The following is a 17,058-nucleotide window of genomic DNA, read 5'->3' as shown; positions in this document are numbered from 1 at the left end:
TGGGCATGGGCAGGACATGTAGTGCGAAGAGAGGATAACCGATGGTCGCTGAGGGTAACAAACTGGATTCCAAGGGAAGGAAAGCGTAGCAGGGGGCGGCAGAAAGTTAGGTGGGCGGATGAGATTAAGAAGTTCGCAGGGGTTAAGTGGATGCAGCTAGCACAGAACCGGGATAAATGGAGAAATATGGGAGAGGCCTTCGCCCTGCAGTGGGTATAATCAGGCTGATGATGATGATGATGACAGTGTAAAAACACCGCAATAGCGTAGATCGTGATTTTATTGCCATTTTTCGCTCAGAAGATATCCTCCACCCATATATACTATTGGATTCAGAGTCTATAGGCACTCCGAAATTGAGCTGTAGCGGTCTAAAGCCGCACACTCTACCCTTTGTATTTGCTACATAGAGTGTCGGGAAGCGTCGAGCAACAAACTGCGCCGACGGTCCTTTTTAGTCATTCCGGGAGGAGTGATTAGCACCAGGTCCCTCCGCTCGCTGAGGAAAACTTTGAATTCCGACTTGAACTTCGAAAACATTTCCTCTATAGGTTTCTTAGATGCCAGGAGCCGGTGCCGCTTAGACCATCTTGTCACGAGACGACGTGAACAAAAGAAAAAAAGATGTCTTTATACGCTAAATTACATACATGGTTCAACAAAAAAACAATAACATCGGCACGGGGGCCGAAACAGCTGATTAACGCGACTGTACAAACACAGCGCCGGCACGGGGAAGCCGCCGCGTTCCATTCGGCCGAGGAGCACAACACACGAAGCACAGTCTCCAGACGGTCTCTAACATGCATTGAAATCACTACATCAGCATTTTAGTGTTTCGCCTCCGGCGAGATGCTGCCGCCACGGGCTGAGCTGCCAAACAACGTAGCCAGTAGTATTAGGAAACAGTGACGGATAGTAAATAAATCGATCACACAATAGAACACTCTTGCTAGAAACCACTGTAACAATTTATTTATACCTAGCGTATATTACAGAGCTGCCACGGGCGCTATCTCGACTAAGGCTGGCATGGCGACCCGCCCCGGGCGAGTGTGCAGCGTGCCACTGTGGCGGGGCTGCTCGAGAGATGTGCGGCGAACACTCGTGGCATGGGGCGTGGTCACCTCCCAGTGAAAAAAAAAAAAAAAAAAAAACGAGAGGTGGCGCGGATAGCAGGGTGGAAAGTGCGGGATCAGGCCGACTGCACGATGCTCCAGTAGTGGTGCTCTGCCCAGATTCTCTCGAAGTTGCACGGCACGAAGTCTGCACATCGAAAGGCAAGGGCACACAAATATTTGGTCAGTCTGCTTTGTAAAGTCTCGGTGTAATTTTTATTCTCACTTTTAATAAATTCTTCCAAGAAATCAAGTGTACGTATGCACACCAAAAGAATCAAACAAAATCAAATTAGTCGATAAGATTTCAAAATTCTGTGTTTTTTTTTGCTTGCTTCATTTTTGCAATTGGTATTATTAATTTATTACCCCATACTAGCACATCATTAAACAAAATTCATACCAAGTACTTTTTTTTTGCTTTTAACAAAATTCATGGCTGTTTTCGTAGCATGTGAAACTGCAATCGATGTCTTTCTTTTCCCTCAACTTAAGCTCAGCTATTTCGAGACTTGAAACATAGTTATAACAAGTGTGATCGATTATTCGTAGTGCAAACAGCGGAAAAGGTTACCGATCTATCGCTTCCATTTTTTGCATTCCAAATGATGCCATTATGCAGCCATGGGTGTTAGTATCCACCTTCATCAACAGATGAAACGCAAATAAGAAATCTTAGACGCGCACAGCAAAGCAAGAATATTTCATATGAGAAACACTGAATACTATACTCGAGGAAAATTTTCTGTGGATCTGCGACGAGAGCTACAAAGCCGAAACACAACAGCTCGCTTTCCAGCAGAATACATTCACTCCAGAAATTTCTCAGATGTTGATCTGGAACATTACTGGTTGTTTTGTGGGGTTTAACGTCCCAAAGCACCTCGGGCTATGAGAGACGCCGTAGTGAAGGACTCTGGAAATTTCGACCACCTAGGGTTCTTTGACGTGCACCGACATAGCACAGCACACGGGCGCCTTGCCTTTCGCCTCCATCGAAAAGCGGCTGCCGCGGCCGGGAATCGATCCCACAATCTTGGGAACAGCAGTCGAGCGCCCTAACCACTGCACCACCACGGCGAGGCGGAACATTACTCCATTATGGAATTATTCACTTCATTATTACATCAAGATTACGCAAGAATACTAGTCAGTACATGTGTGAGCATAGCATGCCGTGTGCATGCCGATCGCTGCACCGCCTGCCGGCAATCCCGCGAAGCATTGGTGGGCCGCGCCTGCCACATCTCCCCGCCTTTTCCTGTACACTTTTGCAATTCGCTTGTTTTGGCCACATACTTCTCGTGGATTACGGATTAACCGTAAATTTACGCTTCAAGTGACGTAGAGAAACACATTTATGCTTAGTTTACAGCTTGAAAACTAATAATTTAAAGTCAATTCTATAACTAAGACCAGATATGCATGAATTGGTGTAGTAACGCTGCAAGGAAGCCTCTATAGCCTGACCTGGAGAGCCCCAGAAAGGTATCTCCGAGCCTAGTACACTTGCTTTTCACAACTAAGCCAAGACAGCTTTGTGGAAGTGTTAACACATGCAAGGCAGAATTCTATAGCAATGGGGGCTTGTTGGGTGCATATAATTTTAATTAACGTGCTAAACTATAAAAAAGGCACACTGCGGTACATAGGATCCGATTATTTAGTTGACAGTGACCATAAAAAGATTATTTTTGATCATTTATACTTGCAGTAATAGGGCCCGTATTCAAAGTTTACGTCGTTATCGAAGTGTCGCTATATCACGTGACCTCGATTCATCTGATTGGTGGAAACGCCGGAATATGATGTTGCCACCTCTTCCGGTTCTGTAGTGGCAACACCCGATTCCGGCGTTTCGACCAATCAGATGACTCGAGGTCGCGTGAGATAGCGACACTTCGGTAACGACGCAAACTCGGAATATAGGCCCAGTACTGTGAAAGATCGATCATTCGAACTATACTACTTGGTCCGGCCAAGCTTCATAGAGGTCTGTGTATAAAAAAATCCCGTTAACTCGAACGCGAGTCGGTTCAGCTACGGATTATTCGAACTGCACCGCCGCGTCTGGGCGGCCAGGCGGCCAGCACATGGCCAAAGAAACGCCTCCGCGATAGGAAGGCATAGTCAGAGGCCGCGCTCGTCCAAAACGGGGGCAAAAGATAAAACCAGGTAAATCCACGGAAGAGTGGATAAAGTTAAATGGCGCCATGACCGACACGGCGGCCGGTAGCGCTGGAGGATAGGGGTTGGCGACCGCGGCGACGGCTGGCTGCTCTTTCGCGCAAACTCCGTAACTTGCAGCTGTATACTCGTTAATCCGACCCCCGTTTGTTCGGAAATACGATTAAGCGCGCCGAGCCAACGCCCATGAAAGGTTACGACGTCGGACGGGCGTTACAGGTCTAGAAAAAAAAAAAAGTATCTCAGATGTTTCTAAAGAGGAGAATGGCGAATGCCTGCCCTTCCTCCCCTATCATTTCCTTCTTATCGTTTGCCTTTTATCGGCGTTCCTTGCAGTGCTACATATAATTATAATTTGTTTACAGGAAAGGAAAGGCGCAGTATCTGTCACACTCTCCGGCAGGTGTGAGTTCTAAAGGGGCTTTAGTGAGTTCGGGCGGTCGCTCCTGTGTGGGATTGCACATGGCAGGAACGCTAGACAAGAACACATCTCGCGGAATATAACAGATCTCGCGCACAACTCTCGCGCACGGGATTTCGTTCCATGAGCCTAGAAAGGTTTTCACCTTAAAAAAATAAAATAAGCAGGCGCGAAAAGTTTTTTTTATCCACAGTCATCTATCCTTCGACCTGTCAGTCATCAACGAAAGCCGCGATCACGACGCCGGCTTTTAGCATCGTTCAATTCAAAAGACGTTTGCACTATCACGCGTTCCAATAACAGTGAACGGCGCCAGGCCCAAACGCGGCACGATAAAGCGAACATCTGAAACGAGGGTTGCACAGTCGCGGTGGTTGAAATATTCGACTAGTGTGCCGGAACAGCACCTGCCGGAGTACCCGGGTTCGACCCCTACCGCCGGCGACTGCGTTTTGATGGAGGCGAAGCGAAGAGGCGTCCGTATGCTGTGCGATGTCAGTGCACGTTAAGGATCCCCAGGTGGTCGAAATTGCTTCCGGTAGCCCTCTACTACAGCACCTCTTTATTTCCGCTATCACTCCCACCTTCTTTCCTTTACGGCGTAGTTTAGTTGTCCGCGGAGAAATGTGAACCATACTGCGCTTTTCCTTTCCTGTAAACCAATTGTTGCTACTATAACCGGATAGTTGAGTTCAATATTTACATATTGGAAGTGGGACCTTCAGATGTCAGCGCACGTTAAAGATCCCCAGGTGATCGAAATTACTCCGTAGCCCTCCACTACGGCTCCCCTTTCTCTCTTTCCACTTTCACTCCCACCTTCCTCCCTTCCCTTACGGCGCGGTTGCGGTGTCCACAGAAAACAAGTAAGACAGTTACCTCGCCTTTCCCTTCCTATGAATAAATCAGGTGTCCACAGAGCAAGTGTGACAGATACTGCGCCTTCCCTTCCTGTGAACCAACAAGCCTTCCGTTGTGCTGGAAAGACGGCGCAAGGTTTCTAGGGTGCTAATAATCTAAGCCACACTCATTGACTTCGCTGTTGTTATTACAGCCCTTTGGATGCGCGCTGGCACTGTGCCAGGTTTCCCCTTCCCCACTCCTTCCGGCTAGAGCTAGTGTCAAAAGGTAAACACATCGTGATGTTATCGCTGCGCAGCATCTCGGCGCCCTGCCAAGAAATGCTCTGCGGAGTGGCGACGGCGCGAGACGAAGGGATGCGCCAACGACCAAGGCCGTTTGACATGATGCGACACGAGCGAAAAATTTCCGTCCAGTCGCAGCGTCGTTGCGACGCCAGTCGCAACAGCCCTTTGCGGCGTCAGCGATTTTTGTTGGCGCGACACGAGCGGCGGTCTCATCATGTTTTGCCAATAATAAACGTAGAACACGCGTATATTAAATATTTTATCTAATTTATGTCCTTTTATTAGAATCTAAAGCACGCTATGCAAAAAGACATATTGAACCCTTCGTTTTGTAGCAACTACGTACAACAGTCACATCTCTGAATTCCATTGGTTGGCGGCCGCCTCGTTCGCAACGATCGCTGCAACACTCTGGAGTGCGACCAACTCGTTGGAAGTCTGCCGCAGCCGCTTTGCGACGGGAGCGGCGTGCCCTTCCGTCGCTGTACGGCTGAAATCGCACTCTGAATCGCATTCATGTGAAGCGGCCTTAACGCTTCTTTATTTCAGATTCTCAGTGGCAAAAAAAGCGGGGGGGGGGGGACTCATCATGTGAGTTGGTTCATTCTTCGAGCAAATGCGGTAAATTTACCGTAATACAAATCATTGTTGGCAGTTTTTTTCGAGGCCATTCGATAATTCGAACTTTTTTCCCCGGTGCCGTAAAGTTCGAATTAACGAGCTTTTACTGTATACAACACTGAGGACCTAATGGCCACTGATCACACAAGTTTCTTCTGCCACCAATTATGCTCCATGGGAGCTTCTGCCACTAGCTGTGCTTAAATATATAAACGCCGTGCATCCACGACAGGTGAAAATATGTAACAAAAAAATATAGCGAATGAAGCTCTTCCCAAGTTTTCTGCAAACCAAAGTAAACTAAAAGGAATAGTTCCCCACTGCCAATGCCACTAAGCAAGCCTTCTGCTGAGAAGCTTGACTACTTCTCGGTAGGCTATTCAGAAGTTAGTGGGCTCATTCATCAGAGCATTTGCAGACAAATGCGAGGCTTACCAGGTGTTCGAGACGGCTGCACTTTTTTGTAGACAACTTGCGGGGCTGAAAGAAAGAGGCCCGGAATATGAGAACCCTCGGCAATAAATACATATAGCATGCGACTAGCAGCAGCTGCTACAGAACAAAAGGAACGCGTATGCACTGTACTCACCAGAGTTTTGCGCCTGTTGGGTGGCATGCTCATATTCTCGTCGAACCATCTTCCAAGCTGTACAAACAAAGGAGAAAAGAAATTGTTGCCGTCTAATAAGAATTTTGGCTATCTTGATGACATCATGCATGGTCTACAGAGTCCCAAAAACAGTCATCAAAATAGGAAATCTTGTCATGGAATTTCTTGTATAGTTATTCTCGTGATAGTGGCAGTCTGATTTCTCACGGTATCATTCTCCATCTCAGCTATAGAGCACGCCCTTCTTTTCACAAACACTTCTGTGTAAACTAAATTATTTTGAGCAAGTGCTCAGATGATCGCATATTTTTATGCTCTCTGCCTGGTACTTCAGCCCACAACCTCAGAAAGTTTTCACAGCATCTAGTTTGAAGTCTCCAACCATCATAATACTGCTCCATAATATCTACTCGGAAAGTTTTCGAAGTAGAGACAGAATTGGACTTGGTTGAACTTTGCAAAATGTATAGCTCTGTGAATAGCCATTTTGCCCCTTTTGGTCAAATAAGTAAAGATGGACAAGGTGTCCTAAACGTCCTAGAATGGCCAGGAGGACAGTTACCAGCTGCCGATATAAGTAACCTATCAACTATATTCAGCATTGGTGTGTGCACTGTACATAGGTTTCTATAATACCTGTTAAATAGAGACTTTGTTTTTGAAGCCACACGTTAATTAAACGGCAACAGGCCGAGCTCAAGGAGGTTCTCACAATCACTGAGGTATTGGGCCAGCTCCTCGTGCTGTGGCGTCACGGGCTCCTGTTGCCGGTGTGACGATGGTGAGTGAAGTCGCCGACTGTTCACCTGATAGAAAACTGGCCGTGGTCCCCTAGAGGCAACAGATGGCAGTGAGTGACCAAATGACCCCCTCCAAATGCAGGCATGAATGTATTTTAAGTTGTACAAGTTATTAACAGCAACGGCAATAACGTTGTTACATCGGCAATGATTATACGTAACGAAAGCATGATTGAGGTATTGCCATTCTTTGAAATCAGATCTTTTTTACATTTATTTAGAGAATCACATATTTCTTACATACTGTACAAACTAATTCAACTCTGAAAGGGTGTTATAGTACGGTTGCAAAGTAAGTGTCCATTTATACCCAAAAGTAGATGACAACTGACAGCCCAGAACAGGGATTCTCCAATACCATGAGAGGGCTCAGTGCACAGGGACTCAAACATTAAGTTACTGTGAATTGGCTTCACAAATAGGAAATTAATTTAATTACTGAAGTTGGAAATAATAATGAAACAGCCAAATAAGCCGGGATGTAAACATTGATGCAGTGTCATCATTAAACATTTCCTTTGCGGACGTAAAGAGCAGGTGTTCGATATTGCGGTCACACCACGTGGGTAATACTCGTGATTGACGTCATCGGCACCGTTCATTGCTCCATTTACGCGGAAAGCAGCCGCGGCGCCGGATTTTAAAGCAGGTGCGTAAAAACAACTGAAAGAAAAAAAGAAAGCAGCACGTCCGCGCGGTTACGCACTACGCGAGGAGCACGGAAAAAAAAAAGAAATGAATTTTGCACTCGCAACTAAATGCCGCCAGCTGAGCTCACCGCGGTTACTGGTGCAATTTGAGAGGCGTCACACGGCAGTCGAAGCTTCATTCGAAGGCAACTTTTCGGAACGTTACATCGCACAAGACTTTCCTTCGGTCTCGAGTCGAAGGCGCTGCCCCGAGGCCGTCCAGATAATTTCGTTGGACCATCGCTGCTACTCCGAGATTATCTGGGGGATATGATCTATCGCGCCTTTTTCTAGCTGGTTCTCAGTCCGACGATAAGCCGCTGTTTTTGTCTGACGGAAGTTAGACGGGCACGTTCCTACCGCCGCGACCGATCGCCGCTCGTGGTTAACTGTCATGCTCTCGCGCTGTGCATTGCATGTGGTCTTCAACTTCTACGACGGTGGTGGCCGCAATGAGTCGGGAAGAACCTCCGTCACCAGCCTTAACGCGAGGCCGTTACCAATTTAGCTCAAAACCCAGCACAGCCGCAACGGCGGTCGCTGTGGTCCTTCACTGGGAGCAGAAAGTCGGGATTGGTCAAGAGGCCTGTAACGTCACACCCGCGTGACTTCGCGCGGGTAATTCAAACACCCTACAATGCTCACACAATACGACATTGCACATTCCTTACGGGTATACAGGGTCGTGACTTCATGAAGAGCTGATGAAAACATCAGAAACATTTGCAGGTATAAGGTCACATGAGCAAAACGTTATTACGACATTTAAGAATGCAAACTAACTGCCCTGAAAAAAATCGCGGGGTGAGATGGAAACGGGAACAAAGGATCTTTGGGTCACGAGTCGAAGACGGTACCCAGAAGCACGTTTGTTGGACTGTGTGTCTAACGGTAAATAATTAAATAAATAAAAAACTGTCCCGCGAAATGCAAAGAACACCAGGGCGCTGAAGTAACCCATTAGAGCGATTTAGCTTGCCGGAGACGTACTACCTAGACGTATACTGGTTTACCGGACTTCCCTCCGCAGGCAGGGGTGAGGCAAGGTGTGGCCGCTGCGCGTCTGGAGCAGGCTTCCGGTAAACTGATATACGTCTACCGTAGTACGTCTCCAGTATGCTAAAATACTCTAATTAACGTTTTCGCTTCATACTGTTAAAAAGATCCCCCCCCCCCCCCCTTTTTTTTTTATCTGAGCATGTTCGGTTCCATTCTCCGCTTTCTGGTGAGAGCGCTGCGGCCACGTTCCGAAGATTAGTGGCGAGGAAGCTCCGTCCATCGTCATGTCAGATCAAACTAATCCTAATCAAATATTATTTTCTTTCCAACGAAGAGAGAGAGAGAGCAAGTTGAAGCCAAAACCAAAGGGGGAAAGAACTACAACGCGTGCTGTCTCTACTGTTGCCGCTACCTCCTGTTTCGGCACGTGGCTGGAGCGCTGCGCAAACAGGTGGCGCCGCTTTTCCTTCCCGCACGCAGGGCAGCTCGTTCAACGCGTCGCGCTGCATTCGTTAAGGTCCCTTCGACTGCTCTCAGTGGCCTTCGCATACATTCGCGGCGAAAAATGAACAGTTGTACGACGAGTACGGGTATGTACGACGCACAGAGCGGAAGGCTGCTCTGTATGGCCGAGAGAGAGAGAGAGAGAGAGAGGGAGAGAGAAAGAAAGAAAGAAAGAAAGAAAGAAAGAAAGAAAGAAAGAAAGAAAGAAAGAAAGAAAGAAAGAAAGAAAGAAAGAAAGAAAGAAAGAAAGAAAGAAAGGAAATGAAATCCTACATCTGAGTGGTCTTAAAGGAAACGAACCTGCTGATTGCGCCATTACTCTTTCAGTGGGACAGTTTCGGATACGTTCGGCTTCATGTTCGCCCTAATCTGCCCGGAATGGCAGAAAACGTTTCATGTACAAAATCTTGAGGCGTTCACAACAACCTCAAGAGATCTTGTACCACTCATGCGATACATGAGTGGTACATGTCATGTACCACTCACGGTACATGACATAGAAGCCGCCAAGCTTTCAGTCATTTCCGACATCGCCATTGTTTGAGTTCCGAGAAGAAAAAAAAAGAAAAAGAAAAAAAGTCCAAATGGTGTTTCTGGCTTATTTCGTGGGGAAAAAAAAAAAAAAGGCGCCGTTTTCGTCTATTTATATCTCTGGATTTCCAGAAAATAAATTGACATACTAAGAAACCTTGGGCACATTCCGGGAAATAGTTCTCTTCGCGATTTTTTCACATACTGTACCAGCACCCCATAAAAATCAATATATTTACAAATCCTCCCTCAGCAGGCTTGTAATTTTTGGTATTTTCGAAAGCACGCCCCACCTGGCTTTCTATGGCAGCGCAGGACAATCTCCAGAAGCAAAAGTTTGCTAAGCAAAGAAAGCTCAGAAAATTTCTGTCATTATTCACAATTATGCTGCAATATTCCACATTTGCCTAATATATATATATATATATATATATATATATATATATATATATATATATATTCAAAGGCACGGCCTACTGGTTTTTCATTGGGGTTTTGTGCTCGTTGTGAACGCAGATAAATTAAAAAACGAAAATTCGATAATGGGATAATGCACATACTAATGGGGATGGTCTAGACCATCCCCATTATTATGTGCATTACAGTGTCATACAGTATCCAAGAGTACAGTTCCGTAGCCTTACAATCAAGAGACGTCCAAGAAGTCGGGGCGTTCTTGTGAAGCTCCAAAATTACAGTACATATTGATTTGAGGTGAAGTACATGTCTTCAGCCTGCTCTCGAGAAGAGACCACATTCTCGGTCGCGTTTTATTTTCCTTTGCAGTGGAATGTGATGGTTTGCATACAAGTGGAATTCTATTAATTACGCTCGCTAAATAATTATTAATTTTGTTACCTGTAGTTTCGGTTTCAACAGCGGACATACGACGTCACAGACAAGTTGAGGCGAGTGAGGAAAGTCAAGGTCACACCATCACTGATTTCGTTGTTTTAATTGATTGCATAATTACGCAAGCTTGCCAACCAACGAGTGGAAAGGTAATTAGATCGCTCTTTCTGTATAATGATCTCAGCGTTGTCTGAAATTGTCTGTGACGTCATAGCCTCAGTTCCACTATAGCTGTAGGTTGGTGTCCACTGTTGAAACTAGTTGAACCAAAATTACCCTTCGTTGTGCTGGTGCTTGATTTTTAAGTGGTTATCTGTATCATATCATATGTCTGCTAATCGCATCATTACACAAAAAGCAAAAAAGAAGAAAAGAAACAGAATTTAGCTTTCACATCCTTGGTGTACTCACGAAAACAAACAAAAAGTACGCCACTGATAAGAAAGCTTCTTAACTGAAGAACGTTAACCGTCGATCATATAGCGACCCTGCACGGCTTCCAGGCACTTTCACCCACGGTGCATACATCAGCCGCTAGGGCCGTTTAAAGGGTAAAACCATGCAGAGCAGAACTCTGGCGCCATTCCAATTTTCTAGCGGCATGGGCAAGCACTCTGCTTAGCCGCCTAAAAAAGACGGGCGCGCCGGGACGTTCTGTTCTGTACAAGACGCGACGTGCGTGGAATGTGGCATTCTGCACCTTCGTGCATTTCCTGCCTCATTGAACCAAGGCAGCCAGACGACGGATTGCGCCGTGTGCACCGAATGACGCAAACGATGTGCAAGCAATCGCAACTGCTGTTCGACACAGCGTAACGCAAAAGCCTCCGATCTTAACGATCGCTTATCTGAAAACGCTCTAGGAAGTTGAGAAGATGCAGATCGACATTGCAGATCGAGAAAGGCTACATAATTTCCAGGTGCGATCGTCCCGCAGAGTACAGGCAACTCTTATTTTCTACGCTCATACATCGGATCCCGACGCACCAAGCGCCAATGTTATGCGCCTGAAACGCAGGAGTTCATCGACCAGCCGACAACCTCGCCAATCGAAACAACGTGGGACAGTGGATCCCCGACGGCAGAGCTGATAACCTAGGCAAGCGAAACCGCAGGAGATCGGCCGCTTTCTGCGTACTCGAAGACGTGTCGTACAGCGCTCTCCCAGCAATCGTAATAATAAAAGAAAAGTCGACCTCAGGAGAAGAACAGACCTGATTTCTTCGGCGTCGCCGTTGTGGTAGAATCCGTTCGTCGTGGTCGATTTCCTGTTGGCGGCCGTTTCGGAGTTGGCCAGTTTCGGGGGTGCCCCTGCGAGAGGTATACGGTGCGAGGGTCTCAGCGAGAGAGAGTAGTACGCATGCATTTGTTAGCGCCAAGCAGTTAACACGGATTAGCAGCCCATTGCGTAGTGTGCGAGTGAATGACCGTAGTGCAGCTCTACGCAGGACCTCATCCACGTGGGGCGCGGAGCGGACACACGCTTCTTCGTCCGTGCATCCCCGCACTCACGTGCGGAGTCTGGATTTTTCTACTGCGCCGCGATGCTTCCGCGAAGGCATTCCTTCTAGCAAACAAACCGCATGCAGAGTGGTTCGAGAACTTACCCATGATTCTTGACTTGGAGAAAACGTGGTGAGGCGCTTTGGAAACAGTATACATTCCTCACGTAACGGCAGCCAATTGGTGATTACGTAAAAAAAAAAAGTTCGCGGCAATTTGTCGCCACCACCCTACCCCCGACACGGCTCCCAGCGCCCAGCTGTTTACTGAACGACCCAGTTGAAAAACGGGCAGACAACGCGGCGGTGGCGTCATCTGTGGAAAGATAGAAAAACTAACAACCAGTTTTGATCCCATATCGGTGGGTTTTGTCGTCATTTTGTGGTCATATTACATGTTCCTAGATTTTACAGTTTACGATTATATTATCTTCTTTAGTGTTGAGTGGATCTATAATGGCTTCAACGTTCCTATCTTCCAAAAATGGTCTGGTTTGCGTCATGGCAAAAATTGAACGCTACGCACTGCCATTGGATGCATCGCCTTGTCGTCATTTTGGCGTCATTTTGGCGTCAAATAGTGCGTCACTGGTGTTATTTTTCAATCCTTTTTTCTCCCTTATTTTGAGCGCCAAGTTCGAACCTTTAAAACTTGATTAATCGTCATCGGGTGTCGGCCTCCCTAACTATTGCACATTACTCCTGTTTTCTTCATATTAATTTTCAAATCTATCATCGACGATGACCCCTGAGTTATCGAAAAACATTAAGTAAATGATCGATTAGTGAGGACATTCTTTCTAAATGAGTACAATACAACGCCCCAAAGCTGCTGCCCCGCCGGGGTGGCGCAGTGGTTACAGCGCTCGACCACTGTTCCCAAGGGAGCGGGATCGAATCCCGGCCTCGGCGGCCGTTTTTCGATGGAGGCAAAAAGCAAGGCGCCCATGTGTTGTGCGATGTCAGTGCACGTTAAAGAACCCCAGGTGGTCGAAATTAGGAGGAGTCCTCCACTACGGCGTCTCTCATAGCCTGAGTCGCTTTGGGACGTCCAACCCCATAAAATCACAAATCCCCAAAATTGCTGTCATTAATTGTGCCGTCTCTGTCGAAATATTTCGCAGCATGTATTTTTATAAGCTTCCCATGCCCGATTCTGTAAGGCTTGTAATGACTGCAGATGTCCCAGGTGAATGAAATAAGAGCCACGTGCGGCGCTTATGTTCACATTTACAGTGGTTTGGCTTAGGAGATTTCGCACGAAAATTCTTTCACAATTGTTCCTGTCCTTTCTTTCTTCGAAATTTTCACTTTCCTAGTGACATATGCTGCCACAATTATTTCTCAGATAAAATGTCTCGTGAAGCCAGCTGCATCTAATGGCATGTTTTAGTTATGATCACTGTGTAAGAAATTATATGAAGTTCGGGCCACTAGTGCTTGAAATATATATATATATATATATATATATAATTTGGTGAATAGATACATTTTTATAGGGATGGTGAGGGCGGATTTTCGGGTCTTTCATGGAAGGGGGAGTGCTTGGGGTTCATTTGAACCATCTTCTACTAGGCTTTTGCTTTATTACACCCCCCCCCCCCCCCCCCCCAGTATAATGGGGGGGGGGGGGGTGTAATAAAGGACGACAGGCATCTGAAGCCTGCTCCCCCGTACAACATGGCGTTAGCTACGGTCGTCAATCATTGGAGCCATAGTTTGCAAATAATATTAGCATGTTGAGACTCCATTGTTAGAAAGGGAAGGTAGTTCATGCGGTAGAGATCGATCTCGGAGCGTCCAGTAGGAAAGGAATGCAATCCCAGAGAAGATGGGACATGCTGCCGAGCGTTCGTGCACTGGAGGCACATAATTATTTCCTCTGTGTACCGACGTCAGCGAGCCATAAAGCAGGAGACACATGAGCGAAAGCTTGACCGGCATGCCGCAGCGAACGCCGCATGCGAACTGCCGCCGCAGTGCCAGCCGGGACACATGGAGCACCGTGCGTCCGGCGAGCGAGCTCCCTCAAGCTCCGCCCACAGCCGGTGTCACCCCAGCGGAGACGGGACTGCTTGGCTTGATAAACTTCACATGAATTCACGTTCGTACAAGAAATGACAAAACAGCGATGTTATCAGAAGGGTTGTCTACTGTACTCGTGCAACAACAGCATGCCTGCACACGTACGAAGCTTTCGGCAACGATGCCACCCGCGGACGCGCTGGGCGACGAATTCCACCGATTCGTGCTTCCCCTAGCCGTCGCTAGGCCTAGCCGGTGTACCGAAGAGGCAGCGGACCGCGCTTCGAAACAGGCCAACGGTGTAATAAAGGTTCGAATTTTGTCACCAGCGTACTGAGAAGGCCATCTTATAATAGAATGAATATAAGCTCGATTTGAGCGGCGCATTCGGCAGCGGAGCGAGCAGACGTTTGGCGATCGAACGGGCAGCAGCAGTGGTTGTGCGAACAACCTCGCTTGTGTCGCAGTTATCACTCGTACCAGTACTTCAGTATTGGCCGGCGATCTTCTCAATTCACTTGTAGTTGACAGTGCTGTACTTGGTGACTTTTTATGTACACGAAGAAACAATACTAAAGGGTTTTTCAGATGCCAGCGGCCGGCGCATCCGCGTCGTCCGCTCGGCAGCGCCTCGGAGTCGACGGTGGAGCCGAGAGAGGCGCTCCAACGCACAGCCCCCTACGTCACCGTGACGTCGCCGCTGTTCGTGCTCGCATTGGCTGCAGCCACCAGCCGGAGCGTCGCTTCGCCAGGCTTCGCATGCGGACTGCCGGAGACATCTGCCCGGTTGGACGTGGGCGGCGAGCGCCGGTTTGCCGGATCGGACTCGTCCGGACGTGGCGCGCCGGAGCGGATCGCACTCGTGGTGGGACGAGTGTGGCCACCTGCATGCAGGGCTGATTGAGGCTGAGATTGGTGTTGTATACGTTTATAGTGCACAAGGACAAGAGAAGGTTTGGTTTGGCTAGTAGGGTAAACGTCCCAAAGCGTCTGGCTATGAGAGAAACCGTAGCAGAGGACTCCGGAAATTTCGACCTTTCGGGGTTCTTTAATGTCCACTGACATCGCACACAGCGCACGGACGCCGCTTTGTTTCGCCTCTACCGAAACGCAGCCGTCGGCGGTCGGGTTCGAACACGAGTACCGCGGAACTGTAGACGGGCGTGCCCACCCAAGGTCGAGTAAGGATGAAGCAGTGGGGGTATTTTAATTAGGCATTTCTGTGTCAGAAATTGGTTTATAGGAAAGAGCGCAGTACCTTCCACACATCTGCGTGGACACCTGAACCGCACCGTAAGAAGGGAGGAATGAATGGATGGGAAAACATTTACTTTCATTGGCTTTAAGAGATGAGGGTTCGGTTTGGTTGTTGGCCGCCGGTGCGATTGATGAGAGAAAAATGTGTGCCATAGGGGAGGGCTTCGTAGTAATTTTGACCACCCGGGGAACGTGCACTGACGGCAGCGAGGGGGGAAGTGAGGAGGGTGGCTGCTCCTAGCTCTACGGGGCTGAAGCTGGTAGGTCCCCGGCCGCCGTTTGAAGCGGGGATCACCTGCCACCGGTGGACTGTTGTAGGCCGTCATTACACCTGCCACCGTTTCGGTGGCGGACGGCGGCCATTGCGACGCGCGTCTTCTCTATCTCCCTCTTTTTCTTTCTTTAGTTGCTCCTTTCCGCACAAGGCAGCGGAGGTGGCTCAGCTACAGAGCCAGTAGAAGGCCCGTGCAGTTTCTTTTCCTTCTTCCTACAGACGCAACAACTTGCACTGACACGTGAAGGGTGGCCGTTCTTAGGCCTACGGGGCTAGGACGGTAGGTCAACGCCGCTTGCGGCGGGGGTTAGCCAGCCACCGAATTTTTATCTATTGTAGGCCGTCATTGCACCCGCCACCACTTAGGTGGTGGAGGACGGCGCGCGTCTTTCTCTCCCTCTTCTTTTTCTTCCTCTCTCTTCTGTCTGCACGAGGCAGCGGAGGTGGCTCAGCAGCTGCCCCGCCGGAGTGGTGCAGTGGTAAAACCGGGTTCGAACCCCGGCTCCTCTTTCTCTCTATCCACTTTCACTCCCACCTTCCTCCCTTCCCTTACGGCGCGGTTCAGGTGTCCACAGAAACAAGTGTGACAGATACTGCGCCTTTCCCTCCCTGTGAACCAACCAACCAAGACCGGGTTCGAACCCGACCTCGGCGGCTGCGTTTCGATGGAGGCGAAACGAAGAGGCGTCCGTGTTCTCTGCGATGTCAGCGCACATTAAAGATCCCCAGGTAGTCGAAATTACTCCGTAGCCCTCCACTATGGCTCGTCTTTCTCTCTTTCCACTTTCACTCCCACCTTCCCTTACGGCGTGGTTGAGGTGTCCGCAGACAGAGAACAAGTGAGAGAGTTGCCGCGCCTTTCCCTTCCTATAAATCAATCAGGTGGCTCAGCAACAGAGCCAGTAGCAGGCCCGTGCATTTTCTTTTCCTTCTTCCTACAGCGACAACAGCCGCAGACGCCTCTCTGTTTCGCCTGTTGTTGTGACTGTAGGAAGAAGGAAAAGAAAATCCACAGGCCCGGTACTGGCTCTGTAGCTGAGCCACCTCCGCTGCCTCGTACAGACAGAAGAGAAAATAAAGGAAAAAAGAAGAGGGAGAAAAACGCGCGCCGCTACAACGGCCGTCGTCCACCACCGAAGCAGTGGCGGGTGCAATGACGGCCTAAAACAGGTAAAATTCGGTGGCTGGCTAGCCCCCGCCGCAAGCGGCGTTGTTCAACATTTTGACTCCCAATTCACTGGCCAGTGCCAGTACTTGTGGGGGAGATGGCTGACACCTACCACATGGTATGTATGGACCTGCCAACGAAACTCACCCCTTCCCCCTATCCCTAACCTTTCCTGGGAGGCGACCCTGCTCGGCTACTGCGACCTAGAGGCCCAAAGGGCCTGAACGCGGCGTGCGCGGCTGGTGGCAACCGCCAATGGGGTAGGGTCTCCACCAGTAATGTAAGGCCGAGGCCTTAAGGCTCCGCGTCAAACCTCCAAATATACAATAAATGTTTTCACCACCACCAGCCC

The 17,058-nt window shown here is 48.5% G+C and overlaps 1 protein-coding gene across 1 annotated transcript; it reads right to left on the bottom strand.

Annotated features, from left to right (window-relative positions):
- Window positions 1-947: 947 nt before the first annotated feature.
- On the bottom strand, window positions 948-12,256 carry LOC146189902 (uncharacterized). Its single transcript, XM_084604642.1, has 6 exons — window positions 12,088-12,256; window positions 11,695-11,791; window positions 6,818-6,936; window positions 6,085-6,141; window positions 5,931-5,975; window positions 948-1,266 (listed from the first exon to the last, which is right to left on the bottom strand). Exons 1-6 carry the CDS (start codon window positions 12,140-12,142, stop codon window positions 1,196-1,198), a joined length of 444 nt encoding a protein of 147 aa, XP_084460768.1. The 5' UTR covers window positions 12,143-12,256; the 3' UTR covers window positions 948-1,195.
- Between the last annotated feature and the right edge of the window lie 4,802 nt (window positions 12,257-17,058).

The sequence above is a fragment of the Amblyomma maculatum genome, chromosome 5, assembly GCF_055883805.1.
Source record: "Amblyomma maculatum isolate TAMU_Amacu chromosome 5, ASM5588380v1, whole genome shotgun sequence".
Classification (NCBI taxonomy): domain Eukaryota; kingdom Metazoa; phylum Arthropoda; class Arachnida; order Ixodida; family Ixodidae; genus Amblyomma; species Amblyomma maculatum.
Note: the sequence above shows the minus strand (reverse complement) of the source record. Positions and strands in the feature narration are given on the sequence as shown.

What these genes read in the sequence shown, in the direction of transcription:
- LOC146189902 (XM_084604642.1), bottom strand. Translation starts at nt 12,142, where the DNA reads ATGTATACTGTTTCCAAAGCGCCTCACCACGTTTTCTCCAAGTCAAGA. An exon ending in GGCGACGCCGAAGAAATCAG is followed by an intron (nt 6,937 to 11,694) that starts GTCTGTTCTTCT and finishes TGTTGCCTCTAG; the next exon opens with GGGACCACGGCCAGTTTTCT. An exon ending in GCAGCCGTCTCGAACACCTG is followed by an intron (nt 1,267 to 5,930) that starts GTAAGCCTCGCA and finishes TTCGATGTGCAG; the next exon opens with ACTTCGTGCCGTGCAACTTC.